Source organism: Molothrus aeneus, chromosome 16 (genome assembly GCF_037042795.1).
Source record: "Molothrus aeneus isolate 106 chromosome 16, BPBGC_Maene_1.0, whole genome shotgun sequence".
Taxonomy (NCBI): Eukaryota; Metazoa; Chordata; class Aves; order Passeriformes; family Icteridae; genus Molothrus; species Molothrus aeneus.
In genome coordinates, this window is record NC_089661.1 from 2,821,902 (window position 1) to 2,847,086 (window position 25,185).

At 48.0% G+C, this 25,185-nt stretch overlaps 1 protein-coding gene across 3 annotated transcripts in view; it reads right to left on the reverse strand.

Annotated features, from left to right (window-relative positions):
* The window catches only part of AXIN1 (axin 1), an 82,974-nt gene that overhangs the window by 6,823 nt on the left and 50,966 nt on the right, over window positions 1-25,185 (reverse strand). For all 3 annotated transcript variants that reach the window (XM_066561028.1, XM_066561029.1, XM_066561027.1), the window contains 5 exons: window positions 24,389-24,529; window positions 16,872-16,968; window positions 8,860-8,997; window positions 2,958-3,511; window positions 518-694 (listed from right to left, as the gene is read on the reverse strand). In XM_066561028.1, coding sequence (XP_066417125.1) covers window positions 518-694; window positions 2,958-3,511; window positions 8,860-8,997; window positions 16,872-16,968; window positions 24,389-24,529 — 1,107 coding nt within the window. The remainder of the gene's footprint in view (window positions 1-517; window positions 695-2,957; window positions 3,512-8,859; window positions 8,998-16,871; window positions 16,969-24,388; window positions 24,530-25,185) is intronic.

Here is a 25,185-nt window from a genome sequence, read left to right on the forward strand (position 1 = left end):
GATGGACCTGCTGCTGGATACAGGCACCACTGGGAAGCTCCTCACAGCACTGCTTTCGAGGGTGCAGCGGCAAAATCTAAAGGAGATTTTGAGCAAGTCCTGAGACAAACCCTGAAACAAACCCTGACACAAATCCCACAGATAAATGTGAGGGCTCCCATCAATCCCATACATAAAAATGAACTCAGGAAAAGGCAGCTCCATCTTTTGTGGCATTCTCCCACAGGATGCCCTCCCCTGCCTACCATGTGCCATGTTATCCACCTTGGAACCACAGCAGCAATTTCCAAGATTCCCCTGAGTTATCCTTCAGAAACAACAGCCCTCACAGCCCCCGAGTAATCCTCAGTCTCCCAAGGGTCTGAAGAACCCACCACATGAGGGTCTCCACCCCTGTGTGGTGGATTCTTGCCTTCCCAAGATGTCTGGGAGGAAGGCAGCCTGCTGACACATCTCCATTGTGCAGGGGGTGCAATACAAGAGTGTTGTTGTTATCCCTTGTTCTGCCAGCCCTTACCCATGGTTTGTTTTCTTATGCCTGCTGATCTCCTTCTCTCCTTCTATGATCCACTGAAGGATCTTCTGGTTTTTCTCCACATCTTCAGGAGATCCTGGCATCTCATAGTTGGCACCATCACTTTTCCCTGAATCAGTCTTCTTAACATTCCTTTTTGAGAGCAGACTTGCTTTCCCACTGCAAGAACAAAGACTGGGACATTAGTGCTTTGCTTATGCCAACCACCAGAGGGGCAGAGGATGGACACATCTATCTCCAAGCATGTTCCACAGCTCTCTGCTCTACCAAAGCTCGAGCCACCCATACCACAAGTGGTTTGTGGCACAAACTGGGAGTTCTTAGCTCAGGCCAAGAGTAAGACTGCCTAGACCTGGGCACAGCAACTTCTCTGCCCAACAACCTGGGGGGAGAGGGAGGTTCTCCTCTGGTCAAATGAGCCATGGCAAAATCTCCTGCCATGAGAAGTGCTGTGTTAAATCCCCAGCTCTTTGCTCAGAGCAGGAGGTTATCCATTGTCTGTCTCTCCATGCCTGACCACTGCTTGAAACCTGGGTCCTTCCTATCACCCCCAGATTCAGTGATACCCCAAACTCTGACTTGCCATGCCCAGAGTTTGCTTCTCACCCTCAACTGAACGAGGCTTCACCTCATGGTGGAAGATCACACACCAGCAGGGTGGGCTCCCTCCCAGGGGGAAGCCCAGCCACCTCAACCACCACATCCAGAGGGAAGCCAGGCAGTGGCCAACACTCTGGCTACACCTGTGGCTGCAGCAAGGGCTCCTGCAGGAACAGTGGCACACATGGCCACGTGCCCAGCCAAGCTGCACCATGCTCAGGAGGCCATGCGGAATTCTCCTGTGCTGGCTGTCGTTCCATGAGATTCCCTCTGTCCTAATCATCCTCTTGCTTTACTGCACAGGACCTTGCTCCTGCACGGTCACTAAAAATACAGGAAAAACAATCTGAACTCCACTGAGGAGCAGCAATCCCTCGGTAACTTTGCTGTGTTTTTTTGGAAAAAGCCTGGGGAGGAATTGCTGCAGATCTACAAAGGCAGGGCAAGCTGACAACTTCTCTGCTTCTCCTAACATGAGGACTACTGGGTATCAAATGCAACTCCACAGCATCAGGTTCAGTGCAAACAAAATAATGTTGTTTTCTGCAGATTGTCATTGACCCACAGACACAGTCGTGGGGGGCTGAACACCAGCTGGGTTCAACAAAGAGTGAGAGAAGTCATCACAAGAGACTGCTGGCTGCCAAACAAGACCATTTGGATGCAAATCCTTGTCTTGTGAAGCTTCTAATTCAGGGACTGCCAGGAACTGGGAGTTTGTGCCAGAGGAAGGACAGCTCTGAGTGTGTCCTTTAAAAATCTCATTAAATATATGCTGTAGCTGCTGTTAGGAGGAAATCTTGTGTCTAGATGGGGCTTTGGGTTGGCCCAGCATAGCCATGCTCACCTCTGTTGAAGCAACAACCCTTTCCCTATACAAGCATGGTGGATTTAAGTGCCTCTACCTCCTGAAGGTTTGCTTTGGCTGCTCTGCACTCTGCCTCCCTCCTGCCACCCAGAAAGCTGATCCTGACTGCTGCAGACCCAGCCAACCTGCCTTCACTAACTGTCCCACCCCTGGTACACTGCAAAGAAACATCCCAAAGCCTCAGGCCTGGGGAGCCAGACACCCTCAGGGTGAGCACAGCTTTCCCCTGTGGCTGCTCCATCCCCATCCCTCACCATGGGCAGCCCTGAGCTGCACTCCCACCTTTGCAGTCACCCAGTAACAGGACCAGCAAAACCTGCCACAGAAAAGGAGCTCCCCCCTCTGCCTGCAGCATGGAAGGGATGGAGGAATTCAAATGGCCAAAGAAAGACAGACAACAGCCAGCAATGCAGCCAAATGGCTTTTCTGGGCAGAGGGTGCTCGACCCTGGAGAACATCCCCTTGGGACTGGCTGCAAGGGCAGCACTGCAGTGTCCACTGCTTTGCCAGGAAGAGAAAGGAGCCCTCCTGGTGAATGGGTTCAGCCTTGCAACAAATAAGGTGGGAGTTTTGTCCTCTCATAAACACCGTAAGAGATCTGTTTCTATTACCCAGACCTTGAGACACAGCCCCAACATCCAACTCCAGGTGCATGGAGAAGCAGACCAGCACCTGCAATTTCTAAGCATCTCCACTGCTTTAAGGAGCAGAAAATCTATTTTAGAACGAAGGCAAATAAAAATCCTGGTTAGAGGGTGTCTTTCAGTACCAGATCAGAGATAAAAATGGCATATCCATTTCTGAAGGGAAAGAGCCCTCAAATGACCTCCCAGCATAAGCTCACACAGGAAAAGGCTGAACTGCTGTTTCCCTGACATGCTACAGCCTCTTCATGGAAGAGCTTCCTACAGAAGTCATGGCTTTGGGAATCCCACTGGGTGTTCCTTGACTCACCTGTAGCCTAAAGAGTCCATGGGGACAGGGGCCATGCCCAAGTTTTCACTGTAGTTTCGTGACTTTGTTGCATAGTTATGAGAATCTACATTCCAAGCAAAGCTGTTCTGCACTCGCTGCGTGGCCTCAGCCTCAATCTGCTCTTTTGGTTTCATCATGCTGTGGTGGTGGATGTGGTGGTAGACATGTTTATGGTGGTATAAGTTAGCTGCATCCAGTTTCATTCCTGATTTTGTAGCGTGCTTGCCATGCCCTGGAGGAATTGTTCCTAGTGTCCCTGACAGCTTCCCTAAGTGGCCACTTTCTGGGGACCGTGGCTTAGGAGAGTGGCGGCCAGGTCCTGGAGATTGGCAGCCTGGAGTTTTCATCACACGCTGCACGTGCTCATCCAGGATGCTCTCGGGGTTTTCCTCATGGGCATCTCTCATCTGCATCCCAGCACAGCCCATCTCAGCATAACGAGGAGCAAAGTGATGGAAGGCTTGGGCAGAAGGCATCTTGTGGCTCATGACTGAGGGACCAGAAGAGATATCTGCATCCTCACCTTCTTCTTCCTGCAAGAAACACAGGGACAATCAGAGAATGACAGCAGAGTGGTGGAAGGGGTCCCTAGTCCCCCCTTCTGCGTGCAGCAGGACTGCTGCTAACCCTTAGGCCAGGCCTGCTTTAGGCCACTCAGATCTTGAAAACCTTTAAGATGATGGAGATTCACCATCCCTCTGGAGACCTGTCCCAGACTGACAGGATGCTCAAGCCAAGCCTGTGCAGTCTGGGTGCCACTGAGCAGAGCAGCTCAGGTCTCTGTATCTGCTTCTGGAGCCACCATTAGCAATGTTCTCCACACACCACCCAAGGAGCTGTGCCAGGCAGCCCACACATCACAACCAGGCTTACAAACACAGCTGACAAGCCTAACAACTCAACTGGAGCAGGCACAGCCTTACTCCAAGTCCCCTGAAGGTGGTTCTGCAACCACCAGCAGCATAAACAAAACTTACCACAGAGTACCTTCAGCTTCCTACGTGCCTTTGGTGAGGCACTGCTTCAAAGCCCATCAGATAAAGCCCACAGCTACAGGATATGCAGCAAATCAGTTCTGAGTCAGGTGAGACCAGGGGGGTTTTCTCACCCAAATGACTGTTTCACAAGGCAAAGCCAAGAGAAGGCTTGAAACAGGAGGGAGCAAGTGAAGGTCGACAGCTGCATGAATGGTTTTGGAAATCAAACATTGATTTCTCCCGGGCATGCTAAGGCTGGAGTGAAACACTTGGTGCAGATAAAGAAATGGGTTGGAACTAACTGCTTGTTCTTGCAGCTCACACTGGTCTAGGACATGGTGTTAGTGACTCTTAAGTCCTTGCCAGGAAGAATTAAACTCCTCCATGCTGACAGCCACAGTTTTGATGCTGACAGACTACTTTACGCTCCAACACAAACTCAGGTATTTATGAAGTTTCTTTATTGGAAGTCAGGATTCCTATTTGTTTTAATTACATAAGCAGGATTCCAGTGAGTCCTTTAATCCTACTCTTTTCCTCCTTTGGCACAGTAAAGAAATCAGTTGCAGCCCAGGGTATCTCTGCCCTGCCAGATAAATGCATCTACTGGAAAACACTGACTCCCATCAGCTCTGCCTGTCAGATGCCATCACCCACCACTTGCTAACCAGCTTCAAAGTCTCAGCTGCCAACCACACAGCAAGAAAGCAAATAACAAACTTCCTCCCAGTGTCACACCTGGGGGTTCAGGCCTGAAGCAGGGACAATGCCAGGCTTTGTAAGCCTGGGGGTGTGACACGATGCTGGTGTCTGGAGGGGACACAGCACTTACAGATCACTCTGAGGAGCTTCAGAGGCACCTTTCATCTACAGCCACAGGCCACAGCTTGCCAGCCACCAGCCCTGGGCACTGAGCTCAGGGACAAGGCACGGTGAGGGATGTGCTGATTACATCCCTGCCACTGAGGAGAGCATTTATTAGCAGTCTGTGATACCCAGTGACACCCTCAGCACTTGGGAAGCTTTAGGAGCTGGTACCTCCCAGGTTTAAACATCAACTGATGTGCAGGGCAGGACCTGACCTTGGCACAGATCCCTGAGGAATGGCAGCATGTCCTTTCTGCTCAGCCCAGAACTCTGGCAGTGCTGAGACACCTGAGCAGGGTGGCATGAGAGTGAGAGCCTGGCTGGTCCACCCAAATGGGTGCCTGGGATTTGGGAAATCCTCTGGCTGCCCAGAACTTCATTTTGCAGGTAATGTGGACTTTTGCTTCAAGACTGAGATCAGGATGGGCTAAAGGGAGACAAGGCTCTCTCAGTTCATGTTAGCTCAGCTCATCTGTGTCACTGAGCAGATCTGGACCCCAAACAGGACCACAGGGAGGAGAAGTTGCTCTTGGGGTGGGTCTGTGGGGACCCCCAGCACTGGCTTCAACCTCCCATCAAGCAGAACACCCCAACAGTGACACAACAGCAGTGAGTGAAGGAATTGGGGTGCTTATCCCAACTTGCTGTCTTTCCTTGAGGACAACAGTTTGAGTCAAGGTTGTAGGAACCAATTCTGCTGAATCTTTTCACTGTGCTCAGGCTGCAGTGAAAAAAACAACACACATGGTGTGGGCTCCAGAGCTGTGTTCTGGGACCTCGCTGTGGTGAGCTGGGCAAGGCCTGGCAATGAGCTGGGCAAGGCCTGGCAATGAGCCTGGTGGAGATCTGGCCATAGCTTGACAGTGAGCTGGGCAAGACTAGGCAATGGGCAAAGCTTGGCAGTGAGCTGGACAAGGCCTGGCAAGAAGGTGGGAAGAGCTTGGCAGGGAGTTGGGCACAGCCAGGCACTGACGCTGGCACAGCCAGGCACTGACCCTGGCACAGCCGGGCAGTGACCCTGGCACAGCCGGGCAGTGACCCTGGCACAGCCTGGGTAGTGATGCTGCCTGGCACAGCCTGGGCAGTGGTGCTGGCACAGTCTGGCAGTGGTGCTGGCACAGCTGGGCAGTGATGCTGGCACAGCTGGGCAGTGGTGCTGGCACAGCCTGGCAGTGGTGCTGGCACAGCTGAGCAGTGGTGCTGGCTGGCACAGCTGGGCAGTGATGCTGGCACAGCTGGGCAGTGGTGCTGGCACAGCCTGGCAGTGACCCTGGCACAGTCTGGCAGTGGTGCTGGCACAGCCAGGCACTGACCCTGGCACAGTCTGGCAGTGGTGCTGGCACAGCTGGGCAGTGGTGCTGGCACAGCCTGGCAGTGACCCTGGCACAGCCGGGCAGTGACCCGGGCGGGCAGGCGGCACTCGGGGCGGGCAGGCGGCACTCGGGGCGGGCACGGAGCCCCGCTGCCATCGCCACTAGATGGTGCTTTGTTGACGCGCTATTGTCACAGAGCTCCTCCAGCAGCTCCCACAGGCAGCCGCAGGCAGAGCTGCAGCTCCAACTTCGCTGAGTGCTGAGCTATTTTTACTCCCCAGCAGGGCTGGGGGTGCCCTTCCCTCTGAACGAGGAGCTGAGAGCTGCACTGATGAGCCACGGGCAGCGATTCCTCGCTGGAAATCTCCTGCTCTGCCTCCCCCCGGTCCCACCCATCAGGCTGCTGCTGCTGGGAAGGGAAAACAGCTCTGCTAAGCACCAGAGCCTCTTCCATCATCATGCAAATGATCTCTAGTCAGGCAATGTTTCATGTTCAAATACTGAGAATCTCACTGGTGGCTTTGCTTCCCCCTGGCTTATTTCCCATTTGTTCATTTCAGAGTGATCTGTATGATCCAATACTGATCTCTGTGACAGCAGATTCCATTCATGGACACGAGGCTGAAGTGTCTCAAAAACTAATATGGGAACATGCACATCCTCTAATCTTCTCCCACGTTTCTCACAATAATTAGTGAATTCAGCATTTGCTTTTTTGTAAAGCAAAAACCTGACAGGCTTTTCAGTAAAAGGCATTTGGCTTCAAATCAGATGCCTCCTCTCAATGTTACTGCATGATGAGGCTTTGAAAGGGAACCTGCAGGCTGCTCGTTAGAGGGGAGAAAAATTCTTTTCCTCTGGCTTTTGCAAAATATTTCCAGCTTCTCTGTTATGCTGGTAACTGCCCAGTGTGACTAATGCTCCTGGTTTTCTCTGTGCTGCTGTGCAGTGAGCCATGCAGACCTGGGAAGAGGTTACCCTGCAGCCCTGGTGTTCAGGTCACACAAAAAAGCCCTTGTGATCTATCAGGATTCCAGTTCTCCCTCTTGCTGATACCAGCAGCTCTTGCACCTTGAGTGCTGACCTAAAAAAGCTACAATTGCTTACTCTGAGTTTTTCCTGAATGGCTAATGCCAGATGCCAGCCAGTCAATGAAATACATTCTGGAGACAGCAAAGAGGTTTAATATATAGCATTAGTGGGAGTCCTGGGTTTAAAAATAGATTAAGTCACACAAAAATGTGTTTAAACAGACTTAAATATATTCTCTGGCACATAGGTATTTGCTGATTTTATGGTATTGCTACTGGCAGCTTCTTCAAGGAGGCAGAGGGCTGGGATAATGTAATTTAGTGCAGGTGGGGGCTGCAACAGAGCCATGGGAGGAGGAGGAGGAGGAGGAAGTTTGTTCTAGGACTGTGTTAGCAGAAAATGCTGCTGATTACACTGCCTTTGTCTAGAAAGCAATAACCAGACAGGAGAACAGTGTAATTCCAGAAGAACAGGAATCTAATCCCAAAATAGCACCTGGCTGGCCTTTTCTGGCTGGATGCAGAGGTGGAGGGAGTTTGCTGGAAAACACCTGCAGATGGATGGGACCTTCTGCCTTCCTCTGTTCTCTGCATTTGAAATGCAGATGCAGTTTAAAGCCAAGACTACAACCTACAGCTTTTTCCTGTTCAAAGAGCTACCAGATGAGCATTTTAAAATACTCCAACGGGGCTGAAGATTCTTGGAGCCCCAGAAGCTCAACCTCCCTGAAAGCACAGAGCCAGCTGAGCCAGGCACCAACACCTCTGCTTTAAGGGAGGGCTGCAGGTTACAGAGCAGGTTACACTGAACTAGTGATGCTCAGTAAGACCATGGTGTCCTCTGGGATGTCTCCTCTATCCCCACCACAAGATTGCAGGTACCCATGAGATGCAGTGTCTCAGAAGAAAAGCTATGGTGTGAACACTGCTGAAGAGGGGTCTCACACAGGGAATACCACAGGACCGGGACCTCACTCTCTCCCTCTTGGAGCTTGTTGTGGAGCTAAAGGCCTTGCACATTTCCCATGGTTCATCTAACAAATCCTCAGGCTCTGGGGCCCCAGCAGCAGCAGGGCTCAGCACTCAGTGCCACTGGTTAGGCATCCCAGTGGAGTCAGTGTGCTTATTCTGCCCAGGAATGTTTTTCAACGCCACACCTGACCACTTCCAAAATGTCTAGGGTGTGCTAGGCACTGATGGACAGAACCCTTTTGGCTGTGGTAGAAATGGCCTGATAGCAGACACAAACACCCCCAAGCATAACATCATCTGTCATCTGGTTACTGTTTGTGGGGGAAACAGAGATCACACAAAACCTCCTACGGGAAGGTGAACCCCTCTTACACAGTCCCCAGGGATTCCTCACAAACTCAGGAGAGCCAGGGTACCAAAGAAGGTGATGGAGAGCATCCACAGCCCCTGAGTGACGGCAGAAATGGGCACTGCTGTGCCATGGCTGGGATTTTACACAAGGAGGAAGCATTGGAGCTCACAGAGCCCTCCATGGATGGGGGAACAGCACTGTGGAAGCTGCAGGGGCTACAGGAGCCTCCAGGAGCCCTGTGCCACTGATGCCCACAGCAGTGGAGCTGGGAATTGGCCACCCCAGTTGCTTGCCCAGCAGCTGGAAGCTCTCTGTGGTGGAGGGTGAGCAGAGTGCCAGGCTGGCAGAGGAGATGAGAAGATCACTGACCGCTCGAACGCGTTTAAGGCGCTCCTCTAACTTCTCCTCTGCTTCACGTTCCTTCTGCACCTCCTCCAAACGGTTGATCAGCTCTGCAGCAAACTTCTCTGGCTCCACGTGGATATCCTTTGGCATTCGGTAGGTTCGCTGCAGGGAGAGCACAGCACAGGATCAATGAGAAATCCCACATTTCTGGGGAGCCTCTGAGAACTGGAAATGCCTGTTGCTCTGCTGGGAGCTGGGGGAGGACAGGCTGGCAGGCACTCAGCTGCAGCTCAGCACCTGGGGGCTTGGAAGCTGAGCCACCACTTCCACCAGTTCCTCAGCTGGCACCAGCTCCACACACCACCCTGTCACAGACATGTTTTATGAAAAATCCTTTCTTTAGGATTTTTTTCTCTTGAAAAGCTGAGAAGCTTCAAGAACAAAATGTAAACAATGATTATCTGTTGCTGTGGAATGCAACAGGTTCATCTTTGATTAGTCCATGTTACTTGTTTCTAATTAATGGCCAATTACAGTCAGCTGGCTCGGACTCTCTGAGAGTCAGGAGCTTTTGTTATCATTCCATTCTTTCTCCTTTGCTTGCTAGCCTTCTGATGAAATCCTTTCTTCTATTCTTTTAGTATAGTTTTAATATGTATATATCATAAAATAATAAGTCAAGCCTTCTGAAACATAGGAATCCTAGGTTTAAAAATAGATTAAGTCACACAAAAATGTGTTTAAACAGACTTAAATATATTCTCTGGCACATAGGTATTTGCTGATTTTATGGTAGAGTCAGATCCTTGTCTCCTCCCTAGTCCTAAGACCCCTGTGAACACCACCACACCACCCCATCTAAGGGAAAGGTTTTCTGGAGCTGCAATTCAAAAAGCTCTTTTGGCACCAAATTCCACTCAGGGACAGAAGTGCTTGCTTTTCTCCTAGTGGACACATGGTCAGCAGGAATATCCTGGTCTCAAAGGGTGGCAAAAGAATGTATAGACCTTTCAACCTCTCAAACCTCCTGTTTATAGCAGTTATGGCTTCAGTTTGGTAGAAGGGAGGACTCTGGTGCACAGTTACTCAGTTTATTACAGGAGGATTAGTGTGTGCCAGCCAATCTCTGCAAATCCAGCCCACAGCCCAAGGTCCCAATTCCCACAAAGCATCCTCTCCTGCTGGAGGATCCTACAGGATTGCATCTCAGCTTTTCAGAGCTGTGCAATGATTCCCTGCTTGCTTTATCAATACAGCACTCTTACAAGCACAGAGGTGCCATTTTTTTTGCCTGCTCTGGGTGAATAAATGAATATTTATGGCAGTTCAAGGACATTCTAGATTCCTTATGCTGAGTTACTTTGTCTCTAAATTTCTGGGTTCTGGGATAAGAAGTTTGTGTAGTGAAGTATGAAGCTATCAGCTGCTGCATTCTCCCCCTCATTTTTATCCTTTCTGTGTTATTTTTTTAAAAGAGTAGAAAAAGTTAAATGACACAGCAGAGATAAAAAATTTAATTTGGAGGAAAAATATTTGGAAATTCAACAGCATAAAACTCTGCATTTAAATATTTCAATCCTAACATGGGAGAAATATACATTCTGTAGGACCAGAGACAAAATTAAATGTGAAGATGTGAGATAATTCATAGCAAAAGAACAAATGCAGCATCAGAAGCAGACACTGAGCTTGAAAACTTTAAAGGAGGATGAGAGACCACCCGAATTTATCCCAGGCCAGCCAGAAGATCAAAGCAGAACACTAAAATGCTGCTTTGCCTCAAAACCTGACAAAAGTATGCAAATCACATTGGCTTTTCTGTCTCTGCCAGCTGGAAGGCAGGGAAGAAAAGCAGAGGCAGCAAGAACCCACGGATGGCACTGAGGAGCTGAAGACTTTTTCATGACACCCCAGTTGGGTTGCAGAAGTCCCAGTTAAAGCACTGCTTGTTTTGTGTGCCAGGAGGGATGGGTCTTCCTCAGCCTGCCAGCAAATCTCAATCCCACTGACCCATCCGAGCTGGGAACAGCCCCAGGCAACCATTCCCTTCATCCTTGCAGCCACTGGAGAGGGCACAACTTGTGGGAAGTGATGTCACCACCCCGGGATGATGTCTTTAGTGCCACCAGGACCTCCAGCTCTGCAAACCAAAGGCCTGTATCACAAAAAGCTAAACTGCAAAAAAATTTATTAACAAAAATTATGTTCTGTCTTAAAATATTGGCAGAGGGGCCAAAGCAGCATGTTTCACCTTTGTGTAGTGCAGAAACAGGCTCCAGATGTGCTCCAGCACGGGGGAAAATGTGGCAGAGCTGGTTCCTGCTCTGTTACTCCCTGAGGAGCTTCTCAGGATGTCTCCCTGCTACCCTGCATAGCCCTGGGAAGCCCTTCTGGCTAAGGGATCCTGTTTCCTTCAGAAACCCCAATCCCGTGACCACCACCACCACCACCCTTCCTCATGAGGCCATGGCAGCAATTCCCAAGGAGGGAATTCTCTCCCTTGCCTGACAAGTCCCAACCTGCTGGGTGATGTGTTCCCTCCCTCCTGCCACCTCAGATGCCAACTCTGCACCCTGTGGTTGTTTATGGATGGAACTACCAAGCCCTGCTCCGTTAGACATTAATGAGCCAGCTCAGAGGCAGCTCAGAGCTCAGCACTCACAGTCTTGGGTCTCCCTGGTGCAGCTACCACAGACAAGCACAACTGGGAAAGAATTACCCTTTGTTTCCCTAGCCTTTGATGCAGGGCAGCACCCCAAACCAAAGTCTCTCCTAAGCCTGTGGTAGCAGTGGGTGCAAGGGCTGAAGTTTGCTCACCTGAATGTCCAAGTCCTGTCACCACAAGGTGGTTCCCTGCTGTATCCAGGGAACTCAAAATAAGGTGATTCTGGGTCTTTTACAACTGATACCTCAGCATGTTTATCCACAGTCTCTCAAAGTCTGGAGGTGACTGAAGCTCAACTACAGAAATTACAATAACTGAACCCAAGAATCTTTAGGATGAACTTGTTTTCTTCTCTCAGTTGCAGCTGCAAAACCCACTGCCCTGTCCTTGGAGCTTCCCACTCAGCACAACAACTTACAGAGGGTCTCAGCAACCTGTTTGAGGGTGCAAGATGCAGCCCCCTCTGCAAGAGTCTCCCTGAGCATCCACGATCAGTGCAACTGAAATAAACCTCACTTCACCCCATGGATACCAGCTGCACACACCCTGTGCTGTCCTGGTGGGTTCCTGTAAGGGTAACTCAGAGAGCTGGAGACAGGATGATGCTCTGAACATCACCATGGGTCTGACTTTATTCCTAGCTCAAAGGATGGGCTACACAGACTTCCCCAAAACTAACAGTATAGCAGAATAATGAATGCAAATTCCTTGTGCTGAAACAATACAGAAAACTGCTGAGAGCTCTCTCTGCCTCCCTAGACAGCAAACATGGATTGCACTGACCTGGTTCAAAAGACTTAAGACAACAAAGTATTTGAAGCCTTTATCAAATGATGGGTCTGACTTCAGAAGGGAGACAGGGGAAATATGCTCCATCAAAGACCAGCCAGGCTGAGCCTGTATCCAGAGCAGGATCCTTCAGGGCTTCAGGATTTTGAACCTGCCCCCAGCTTCCCATGGGCATTCAGAGTCCTGCCAAGGGACTTGTAAATAAGCTGCTTATTGTTCTGAAATCAGAAGGGCTCCAAATGCCTTTGTTCCAAGTAAAGGGTGCAGCACTGTCCAAGAGCTGGCTGGTTTTTGAGGATCCAGCCCTTCAGTCTGGACCAGAATGAGGTCTCTGGACATTCTACATCAAAAACTCAGAAATGAAGTGCTTAATTTTAAAGTACTGTTTGTCTAATGTTTTATTTAATTACCTACCTACTTTTATTCAATGGCACTAGTTACATAGGTCTGTCCAGAACCAAACCATGTGGAGCTGGGGAGGCTGCAGAGGACAACAGAGAGGAGGCTGAATGCCAGGTGGATTGGGAAAAATAGAAATTGCTTGACCTGCTTTAGATGGAGCAATCTTTCCTTGTGACAGCTCTGAAGAAGGATTTCTTGGGGTACCTATCACTAGAACATTGTCCTTGACACATGAAGTGTCTGAAGCTCTGGTACCTTTGTGAAGAAGCAGCCTGCTAAGAGAATGTGGGACACACAAGCTCTCCAGTAGCTCCACTAGGCAGCTGCCCTCACGTTTCCCCCTTCTTTTCTTGGAGCTGGTGGAGTGGGAATTCCATGGATTTTGCTCCATGAGGCAGATGCAGCTCTTGGGTTTTGATGGATTTCACCTTCCTTGAGAAATACAGGTTTAAGGACCATGCTGCACATCAGAACACACTGGCATGTGAAATGTGAAAAGGCTGAAAGGGAAGAATCTCACTGCAGTTTGCAGGTTCCCCATGGGAAGCATCAGCCTCAACTGCTCTAAGATGAAACAGGAAGCTTTTCAACATTACACTGGGGAGAGGTTCCTTGAGCAGCTCCAGGGATCTGTGATTTGGGCTGAACTGTTTCTGACAGATGTGACTGGGCCCAGGAATTCTGTGCTGGTAAATTTCCCTCTTCTACAAGAGGTTTGATGCCTCCATGATGCCTGAGGGGCTGCTGTTAGATCACAAGTCAGTCTTGGAAATGAAAGGAAGATGACAGGCTAGAGAAGCCAAGAGAAAAGAACTTCTGAACCTCCATGTTTCTTAGATTAATGCATTCCTCTGTGACATAAATTTTTAATGGATAAATGGTGTTTCCATACCAGAAACACCAGTGGCAGAGCTCACAGATAGCTGGATTTCAGCATCCAGGGATTAGCAAGGAGTCCTGCTGCGGGAAGGTGTTTGAGGAAAATGGCATAAAACAGCTGATGGGAATTCCGAGCAGGTTCCCAACTCACAGGAGCAGAAAGCTCATTGAGCTGCAGTTATCCAGGCAGCACGAGACCAGGCTCCTCCTGTGCACTCCTCACTTGTACAGCACAGCACAGTGGTCACTCACAACCTTCTGCTCCACTCAGGAACGCTGCAGAATCCACCCTGCAGCACCCTTGATTGTGCGGCAGGACAGGAGAGCTCCCACCCCATGACCAAGCTACAGCAAGAACATCACAAAATGGATTCTTTATGCAGTTAACAAACCAATCAAACACCAGCTCTTAATGCTTGAGGTCAGATTTTTCTGAATTTGCTGTGGAAAAGGAGGATCTCCCATCCTCTCCTGGGAAGGGACGAATGCCAGAGCCAGGTACAGCCCTGAGTGCTCTGGGCTTTCTCCCTTTCTTTGGGAACTTGCTTGCTCTTTCCTTCCTTGGTGCTCCAAGACTGCTCAAATCCAAGAGAGAGATGGAAAACCACATGAAAGCAACACTCACTCTCTGTGTAATGTGTTCCTGCCAGAGGCACAAACCAGAGGTCTCCCTGCTTGCTGGAGAGTCTCCCCCACTGCATTCCTGGGCAGAGCGCCACTTCACAGAACACAACTTTTCCAAACTTAGAGCACTGGTGACTGGCTAAGTGTGGAAGACGTGAGCTGCTAAGTGTGGAAGATGCAGATCAGGGCCATCCACACACATCCTGCTGCTCAAGAGGGTGTTCCACATAGCTAGCACATGCTGTCACTACTTGGAGGCAGCACGGCTGCTGGGACCAGCAGGCAGCCTCCTCTGAACATATAATCACTGCAGTTTATAGCTTCTGGACTTAACTACAAGTGCTGCTATTAAAAGCAATGTAAGTCCTTTCAGAATTTTGCATAATAGCCCCATAACTCATTTGTCAGGGAATGGGAAGGCCTGTAAAGGACTTCTGAAATGACTTTCGGAAGTAGGAGGTTCCCTGTTATCAGTAGGAAAACATGCTGTGCATTCTGCAGGCACTATCAGCATGGACTCTGGCTATGCTGCAGATAGGAGTCCATAAAGACCTCCACTCAAAGGTTGTGATTTCATCACTGCCACACGTTTGGAAGCTGCTAACCCCAGGTCCAGCCTGATTCAGCCACGGGCTGTGGGATAGCCCAACCACTGGCTTCAGAAAGCAATACTTGAAGAAACATTTGCATGGCTCCTTGCTAATTTGTGCTGTTTAATTCAAAGAGTGTGCAGTTAGAGCTGAATTTTAAAGAGTAACTTTATAACATTTCACACTGGTGTTGTCAAAACACATTGTCTAATTACCTTCTCCTTTCTTGGCTGATTGATAAGAGAGGGCAGAACAGTGCCTCTCTGAAGTTAATGCCAATTCTGTGTCAGTAATTGGCTGGCAGGAGGTGCCAGAGTGTCTGAACTGAACTTTTATTCCCTGGAGAAAGACTAGAACTAACCCAACTTCTCAGTCCTCAGCTCCCATATAAATATGTGTCAAGATGCCTTTTCCCCTGGGACTTAAAATTACAGTGCAGAACCTAATGGGAACAGTGGATGTTTCACAAAAAAATCCTTGTGAGGCATCTGCGTGTAGTTTAGGAGGAATATGTAATTCTAAAAGACTGTGTAGGTAAGTAGGATAATATAAAAATTTATAAGCAGCAGGTGGGCAATTGAAACCTTGTTTTTCACCCCGTTTTTAAAGCTGGTTTCCAAAAGGGTCGATAAAATTTAATGCTAAGTAAAACTAATTAGCCTGCAAGGAACTGCTGCTGGAATGACACTTATTCAGTTCAACAAAAGAAATGTTTGGCAGATGGAAGTTCGTTAAAGTAGAGCTCACTATACATATTTAATGCTCCATACTCTGAGTTTATAACCTGCAGTTCATCGAGGCATTGCCAGTGCACACCATCAACAGAAAGCCACTATTATTTTTATCCAAAAGGTAAAGCCACTGACAAGCTTTGAAGTCAGAGAATATTCAGTCAGTAGTTCCCACTGTTGGGGAACAGCAACAACAATAACAACAAAAAATAAAGGCTAAGCTTTCAAACTTCAACTCTAACAAAGCCATGCTTACAGTAAAAACGGCATCAAGTGAAATAAAAAGGCACCCAGCCAGCCTTTTCAACAGCAACCACACTGTGAAAGCAACTGTGTGAAAAGAGAGGTGACTGAGCTAGGATGGCTATGAGCGTCTGCAGCCAGGGCTTTTATTGTCAACCCAGTGATCAAAGCACAGGAGACCCTCTTAAATCTAAGGAAAATAATCTAATTTAAAAGGCAAAACAAAGAGTGGTGGTTTTGGTGTGGATTTTTTTTTCTTTTAAATCAGATTAAAACAAGGGTGTATTTCTGCTGGTATTGTGCTGCTTTGAGCAGGCAGGATGGGAACAGCTGCGTCAAGTTTGAAGACACTTCTGGAAAAAACAGATGGAGGCTTTTTCTCTCCCTATTTGATTTGTGCTGGAGTCCAGCTGTCCAAAGGGGAAAGAAGCACCTTTATTCCCTACTAGATATTAAATGTCACCTGTAACTTCTCAGAAAAAGGAAACAATAACAAGCAGAGCTGCAGATGGTGATGCAGAGCCCTAGCAGTTGTGCTCATCTTCCAAAGGCTGTTTGCTTACCTGGAGCAACCAAAGAGACAGTGTCAGATAAATGAAATATTTAATCCTGCACCTTTTTTTTCCCCTCCTGCCTTGAGTCCCCAGGTGAGCTTTGCTGAGTCCTTGGGAACAGGTTACAGTTCCTTTGGCTGCTCCGTGCAGAAATACTGCTGAGGACCATTGCACTTCTCCCCAACTGACCTTGTCTGACAGCTGCATCAGCCTCCATGTCCAACAGCCTCCTACACCTTCCACAAACACCTCCAGCTCACCTGAGGGCATGGAACTGCTTGCAGATAAATGCCAGCCAGTGCTTCCATTCTCACCCAGGAGAAACAATCAGCTACTGACTGAATGGTTAAGAAAAATTCTGTCTTTTGGGCAGCCTGGAATGGTGAGTTTGGCAGAAGGCTCCAAACCTTTTCTTAGCACAATGTATGTCATCTTGAAGCACCCCCAAGCGAATACAGCACTAAGGGGGATTAAACTCAAGCACAAGCAGAGCAACTGTCTGCTAGAGATCTCACATATTTTGCATATTTACCCCTGGGAAGGAGATAGTGCTACTTACAGGAATGTGAGGTAGTGGCACGCGTCCATTTGCTTTGGCACTTTCTTGCATCTCTCTGCGATGCTGCTTTCGGAGTCTGTACGGTGGGATCCCATCTCTGCAGGAATAAAACAACACCACACCCTGCTTTAGTGCCTTTCTCTGCCATGTTATGCTCATCCAAGCCTTGCTGACACAGAGTGGCCCCTAGGAAACCCCTTCATGTTTGCATGGCCAGAGTACGAAGGACCCATGCAGGGAATGATGCTCACACCGGTCCCTGAACCAAAAAAGCTCTGGCATGGGGGGCCAGGAGCACTTACACAGCATCCACCAGGAGCAGAGTGAGGCAGGGCTCCTGCCACTGCTGCTCAAGGCAGAGGGCAGGGAGAAGGACTTGGACTGCATCCTGGTACCTTTTATAGTTGGTTGCTTTCTATAAAGAGCCTGTAATGTACACATTAAACCACAAGGCAGGCTAAGAGAGGGGGGAGAAGGAGGAGTGGGAGCTCAGTGAGCATCTACTCCAAGGGGAGCTCAGTCAGGGAACAAGGTATATATTTTTAAGAGAGCGTGACAGCTGCTCAAATGGCTTATCAAAGGAGGTATAGGCTCCACTGCTCCCAAGGCAATCTCTAGCTCAGTCTGAAATTGTGGGCTTGATACTGGAGTTGCTGGAGGGAAGAATCAGCCCCCTCCCCAGAGGAGGCTGGATGAGGTTAGGAAGGGATGTCATGGGCAGTCACATCCAAGTGAGCCAGCTCTGCCTGGCTTTGTGCCTGTGCTGAAAGAGGTGGTGACAGAGGTCTCTGCAGGAGAGGGAGACAGTGGTGGCCACAATCCTTGGTACACAGGGGTCAGTGGGTCAGAGGCACCAGGCTTTGCTAACCACCCCAAATGGCAAAGCACCACTGCCTAAGTGTGACTTCAGGCAAAGAAAGGAAATGCATTTTTGTTCTCACCACTGCCACCACCCTGCTCACACCCCGGGACCAGGAGAAGAGGAGTGAGTGGAGCCCAGTTATGAAAGGACACAAACCCACCTCCTGGTGACCTTGTGTTATTTGCAGAAAATCAACCAATTCAAAAACAAATGCAAGCCTGGAGCTTGGCAATGTTGAGCTTTTTCATTTTACACATTTCCCTGACTCAGGAGAGGTAACTGCCTGGGAGGGCCATGCAATGCCACAGAGGTGGGCAGAAATGAATGGAGGGATTTGGTTTGTCCCAGCTACCATGTAATTCCCAGGCACATCTTCTACCAACTCTGCACCCCTTTGAGCTGTGAAAACGAGCCAGTCCTGACACATCTCACAACACGAGATGTTTGCACAGGCCAAATGTCCTTAACACCTATCCCCCTCCCCAGCTGCTTCCCCAGAACATAAACCAAACAGTTTCACCCACAGATTTTTAAAGTCAAGGTGCCATTTGGCAAGAAAAACACAATTTACTGTGGTGTTTTGCCTGCAAACCTCCTGAGTTTCAAGCACCAGCCTGTGTGAGGATGGTCACCACTAGCTTTCATTCTCATTCCCATCATGCTGGCTCCCTGGAAATGCAGGTGCAGGCAGAATTGCCACCAACCTACATCAGAAGAACCTAATTTCATGCAATAACCAAGGCATTCAAAATGAAACACCATTAAAATAAAATAAAACAAACCCCATGATTAATGACAAGTGCTTTTTAGCAGGAAGACAAACGAGGGAACAGAAAATGAGCCTGGCTAATTACAGCTCTGGTGAGTGGCTGCAGGTAATGCAGGAGGAGGAGGAAGAGTGTGTTGGGAGCATCATCTCTGCTGTGCCTGCAGTGACACGGCCTGGGAACAGGACAACTTCCCCACGTTGCTGTACAGGCATCATGACAGTGCTCATTAGGTGGCTTAATTTTCTTTAATGATGAGAATCATAATGGTTCAAGAGTTTCACCGCATTGTGACGTGGCCTTTTCTAGACTGGATGGTAACAAAACAACTGCAAGTTTTCAGAGGGAAAAATAAAAAACCTGGGGGATTATTTTAGCCATTGCTTGTCGGTATCAATAGTCAACATTTCAGCTTAACCAGTGCACAAAACCTGGGTGCCAGAACACAACTCTCACACTAAAGCCACACGGCCATTCGCAGGGAACGCGGCATTATGTTAGAAAGTGCAATTTTTCTTTCTTTCTCTCTCTCTCTCTTTTTTTTTTTAATTCTCCCCAGCAGCAGTCCCAGCGGAAAGAGCGACTTTTGTTCCCAGCACAGTAGCGAAAGGCTGATAATGGCCTCTAATCTATCCGGCTTCAAACACATGTTCAGCCCCGCTGTGCTGCCTTTGATGTCATTTTAACTAGATTCCCCAATGCCACCTCTGAACTTGGAACATTCCTTCGTTCAATGTACTGTGCCAACTCAACCAGAGGAAGCAAATTCAAAGATAAGCACTTTAATTTTATCCCAACAAAACCTTATTCAATAGATGGGGGGAAAGCAAGGAAAACCAATACCATACTTTTGTTTTCCTTTTGTCAGGTAACTTGCTTTGAGATATTTTCAATAGATGGAGAAATAATATATATATATATATATATATATATATGTGAAAAAAATTAAACTTTTTTTTACAGCACATCTACTTTTAAAATAAAACTTTCCCAAACTGTTTTTCCTTGTTTCATCACGTGATTCTCTTTAGCACCAGAAAGCTCAGTGCTGAAAAGCAACGAGGGAAGAAGAGTATTTCTGTTGCTTATTTAGTGATAATGCAATGAGTTTACTGTTGGGGAATTGTGGAGGCTTCCTCCCCTCTCCAATCTGACCTGCAAGAGCCTCTGGTGAGGAGTGGTTTGGCTATGGCTCTGCACATTGGACTCCTCTGACAAGAGGTGTCTTTGCTCCTCTAGACAGGCTTCAAACCCAATCATTATGCCTAACACATTGGAAATCATCGTTTGGGATCTTTTAAATTAAAAAGCTGATGAACTTGTTTAAATGTAGGAAAACTTGGGGTAATTCTGGATCACTAGCCTTAGGAAAGACAGGAAACAAATACACAGCCAAACTGGTATTTTCTATCAATTACTCCTATCAAAGCACCCCTGTCACAAGAGACTTTTCTCACATAAAGAAGCATGATAGGAAAATCACCAGGCATTGTGATTAAAGGCCAGTCACCCAAGGAATAGCATTTAATCTGCAAGACTTTTTGAAGGAATAACCGCTGTCCTAAACCCCTTTGTTTGGGGGATTGGCCATCCCTACTCTGGAGCAGGTTTGACAGGAATTGGGGAAGGAGCATCCCTCTGGCCAAGCCCACAGGCACCAAGGGCTTCCCAAGTGCCTGGGGGAAGGCAAAGCTGTCTCCCAACTAAGATAAGCCAGAACACCTGATAAGACCAAGAGGAAGGAGTATTGTTCAGCTGGAGCACAACACTGGGCTGAAGAGGAGACATTATCTCCTGTTTACCATGTAAGCTCTTGAAGAAATCAAGATAGATATGGACCTAAGGTGTTTCTGCATCTGAATTGGAACATCACATGGAGATTTAATGGTTTCAGCTGCTGCCTTCCTACCTACAGTTGCCTTAACTTGCCTCAAGCATCTCTGTTGTGACAACCCCTCCCACCCACAGACTCACCTCCTCCACTTGGGAAGATGCTATCCTCAAGAAGGGTTATCTGAGACAGCAAGAGCAGTTTAGGACTGTGCTGGAAATGTTGCTGCAAGTCTGGGGCAGGCTCTGAGCAGCCCACGGGGCAGGCAGAGCCCCAAATCCCTGACTTACCACTGACCCTGCAGGGAACATCAGCGGTGAGTGACTCGACCCCACCTGTGGCTGGGCCAGCACTCGCCAGAGCCTCTCACTGTGTCCTCCCCAGACCTTGCCTCACACAAACCAGCTAAAACAACACAGCTGCCCTGCTGATTATAAAAACAGGTTTCAGCAGAGAGGACCAGAGCTGTTTTGCCTACAAGGGCAGAGGAATTCCTATGACACAGGAAGACTGAAAAATAATCAGCGGAGCGCAGGCATTTAAGAGCAATGTTTTTTAAGCCACTCAAAAAGCAAATTACTCAAACAACAGGGACTGATAACATACTCGTTATATAAATTCAACCCATTACAATAATATTTAACAGTGCTTGGAAAGACATCCTGTTGAAAGCTGGCCTTTTAGGTAAGTGTGCTTGTAACATCACAGTTTTACAATCTGTTTGGTGAGCTGGCGACTCCTAGAAAATCACCCCAGCTCAGGAGCTGAGACAGGCAGAGCATCACTCAGGTCTTTGCTATTGGCTTTGCATGCAGCCAATTCCAAACCCCATGTTGCTGGGATCAATCCAACATCAAAGCTTAGAAGGGAACTGGTGCAGCAAATGCTCCGTGCCTGCTTTCTCCACTGGCCTGAGCTGGCCAGCACTGAAGATCCTGCTTTGCTCTCCTGGTTTATTAGCATTCCTCAGTTAGCCAGTGTTTGCACCCCAGTTGTCCAGACAGATTTTCCTCTGATGGAGGGTCTGAGCCTTGGATCACACCTCATTCATGTGCTGCCTTGGAGCAGAAGCCAGATTTCTTCATTATTGAGCGTGACTGCTGTGTGTAAACAGCACACAGAGGGAAGAACCTCGCTCATCAGCAAACGAGGCTTTTATTGCCATTTTCCTCAGAGAAGGCCTAAATTCAAAGCACTGAGACATGTAAGTCTTGTCAAGCAGCAGGAGTCCCTTCTTTAACTTCATCTGGTTGTTCTTCATTTTTGCTGCCTTGAGCAATTCTGCAAAAATTCCTTTGAAACTCAGGAAGAAGATAGGTTCAGCAGTGCCATGTAAAATCCGAGTAAAATCTGGTGCTGGAGTTTTAGATCATGTAATGAAGAGCAAGTGCTGAAAACAGCCAGAATCTATGTAAGCCAAAGGTCAAGGCTGTACATCCAGAATCCCAATTTTGGATTCTGCATGGATCCAGTTTGAGAGGCATAGAAAGAATGGATCACCCTTATGAAGTTCAAAACTTACTTAAAATGAACCACTAGGATTGGGTTAGTTATTAGCAGAAGGCAGTGGTAATTAAAGTCCTAAAGGCAGCCTATGGTGAGCATAGGAGGGATAAAATGCCTAAAGGAAAAAGAAGCATAGGATGGCCAGTAAGAAATTATTCTGCCTGTGAAAAAAACAAACTGTGGCTAGTGAAATAAAAATTAGGAAGGTGAAGAACTCTGGCATGAATGATCACAACTTATCACAGGTATAACCATCAGTGCAGCCCCATGAGCCCACTGGACCAGTGGGAGAGGAAGTGCTAAAAGCTAATTAATTTTGAAGAGTTCTTACATCTGTCTCTCCTGATAACAAGAAGTTACACGACTCCTGCTACCTTCAGAGCACTCCTCCATATAAATTGATGCATATGAAGAACTGCAGAAGGATGTGGCAGAGCAGCTAGATTTGTATCAAATGGAGCCTTTAATTAATGGTCGTCTACAGGGTTCTGTCCTGGGGGCATCCTCCTCCTCCCAGGCCCCTTTGGCCTAGGTCTGACTTGTGCATAATGTTTGAGGAGCTGGTATCAGGGTGCAGAATGAACTCACAGCTGCTCCTACATGGCCCCAAGCCTCCATGGAGCCAGAGAAGAGCAAGCTACAGGCTCAGGCAGGGCAACCACCACAGACACAGAACCCCCCTGCCCATGTTACACACTCCCTGTGTCACTGTATGAACTCGGGGCAGGTGGGGAGCTGTGGCAGCACCCATTAACAGCATCCACGGCACAGGCTGGAAAGTTTCTCCAATAAGGTCTGACAGCTGCTGACACTCACAGTGACACTAAATGAGCCTCTTGGAGGACTCTCTGTTTACAGCACTGCCATTAATAAAATCTTCTCCTAATTCTGTAAACCTGTCATCTCTCGCCTGAAGAATCAAAGGGTTTCTACTCTACAGAAAGACACTTTGCATTTGCACTACTAAAAACCAGACCAAACAGTGAATATTTTTCCCCAAATCCTTTTTTTGTATCACAGAGATGCAGTCACAACAAAATCTAACAACCCCTTTTTTCTTTCTTTGCAGACCATCTTTAAGGAAGGCACCTCGTGGGTGAGATACAGGGTGTTGTCATGAGAGACAGAAAGGGAAAACATATTTGGCTGGGGCTTATCAGCACAAGTTGTGTTAAAGTGCAGTGGTCACCAGACAAACTAGAATTGGTCAGTCACCAATCCTGCTGCAGAGCAATCACAGTCTGAGCTGTTACTCCATCTGCTGTGCTGTGCCCAGTTCTGAGCTCCTCAGGCCAAGAGAGACACAGAGCTCCAGGAGTGAGTCCAGAGGAGGCCAACAAAGGGACTGGAGCATCTCTTATGAGGACAGGCTGAGGGAACTGAGCCTGTTTAGCTTCAAGAAGAGATGGCTGAGAAGGGACCTCATCAATGGCCATCACCTGCAGGGAGCTTTCAGAGGATGGAGCAGGCTCTGCGCTGCGGTGCTCAGCAACATGACAAGAGGCAACGGGCAGAAACTGATGAAGTTCCACCTGAATATGAGGAAGAACTTCCCTCTGCAGTGACTGAGCACTGGAACAGATCATCCAGAGAGGCTGTGGAGTCTCCCTCACTGGAGGTAATTCAGAACCATCTGGACACAATTCTGTGAAATCTGCTCTAGGATGATCCTGCTTGAGCAGGGAGGTTGGACCAGATAACCCACTGTGGTCTCTTCCAACCTGATCCATTCTGTGATTCTGAGAATTTGGCAGCATAAAATCTCAAGAAAAATACCCAGGTAAGCAGAAGACTCTGTCTAAAATTCAGAAGATAATGTATCTCAAATCAGTTACTACAAAGTCATCCAACATTACCAATTCTTGCACCTGGCTTAAGAAACATTGCAGAACCTCTGACAGAACACCATTTACATCACTCAAAAATATTTTTAGATTGCTCAAAATTTTTTTAGATTGCTCAAAAATATTTTATGCTGCAAACATTCACAAGAACTGGCAAGGCTGAGTATCCTGCACAGTGACAAAGTTGTCACAGATATGTTTTATGAAAAATCCTTTCCTTAGGATTTTTTCTCCTGAGAAGCTGAGAGGCCTCAGGAGCAAAATGTAACCAATGGTTATCTGCTGCTGTGGAATGCAATAGGTGGATCTGTGATTGGCCCATGTGGTTGTTTCTAATTAATGGCCAATCACAGTCAGCTGGCTCAGGCTCTCTGTCCGAGACACAAGCTTTTGTTATCATTCTTCTTTTCTATTCTCAGCTAGCCTTCTGATGAAATCCTTTCTTCTACTGTTTTAGTATAGTTTTAATATAATATATATCATAAAATAATAAATCAAGCCTTCTGAAACATGGAGTGAGATCCTCATCTCTTCCCTCATCCTCGGACCCCTGTGAACACGGTCACACAAAGTGACTGAAAAGACAGCGAGAATGACCTTGTCATGGTCCATTCAGACATTCCCCCCCATCCCAAGCCTCTCTCCCAGCAGAACCCAAGGGCAGCAGTGCTGAAGGCACGTGTGGCTGTCCCCCAGGAGTCACTTACACGCTGCTGTCTGTCAGGGACATGGTGTCGGCGTCGCTGGACATGCTCTGCTGCTCGCTGTCGTTGGCGCTGGTGGCTGGTGCCAAAGCATAGCCCGTGTTGACATAGTAGGGGTTAACAGGCTCTCTCCACGAGCCATGCCTGTGAGAGAAAAATGAGAGTTAGGTTAGAAGGACACAACCTTGACCATGCTCTGCATCACCAGGCAGAAGGACTCTGCCTGGAGCCCCAGCCCCAGTGATGGGCTACAGAATAAGCTGTGTTCACACTAAGTTGCACTGACAGAGCCATGAAGCATTTGACTCATAACTGGAAGAAAAAGGGAATTCATGGAGTAATGAAGATGACACTGTTAGAGATAAGGGAGGGAATGAGACTGTATGGAAGAAGTCTTGTTTCCATCAGGGTTTATGGAGTCCACGGGCTAGCTGCATAGCATTGTCATTCTATGAGAATCTAAAAGCAATACCTAGACAGTAATACAGCATTCTTCTTAATCAAAATAGGATTCTGCTCTTCCAGCAGGGAGAGATGTGTAGCAGAGCTCACCCATTCATTCTATGCTTACTTTAACAGCCCTCCAACACGTTTGCAGAGGGAAGGAGGTGAAGCAAGAAACAGCTGTTGCTCACAGCACAGTACCTAAAATTGATCTCCAGTGTTGCACTGAGGTACACTGGACACTTGAAATTCCACTAGGAAAGACCACCTAATCACACCAGCTTTTCCAGTGGACAGTCTGCTCAGGGATCTATGAAAGCTTTGCACACAATCCATGCCTTGTTATTCAAGTACAC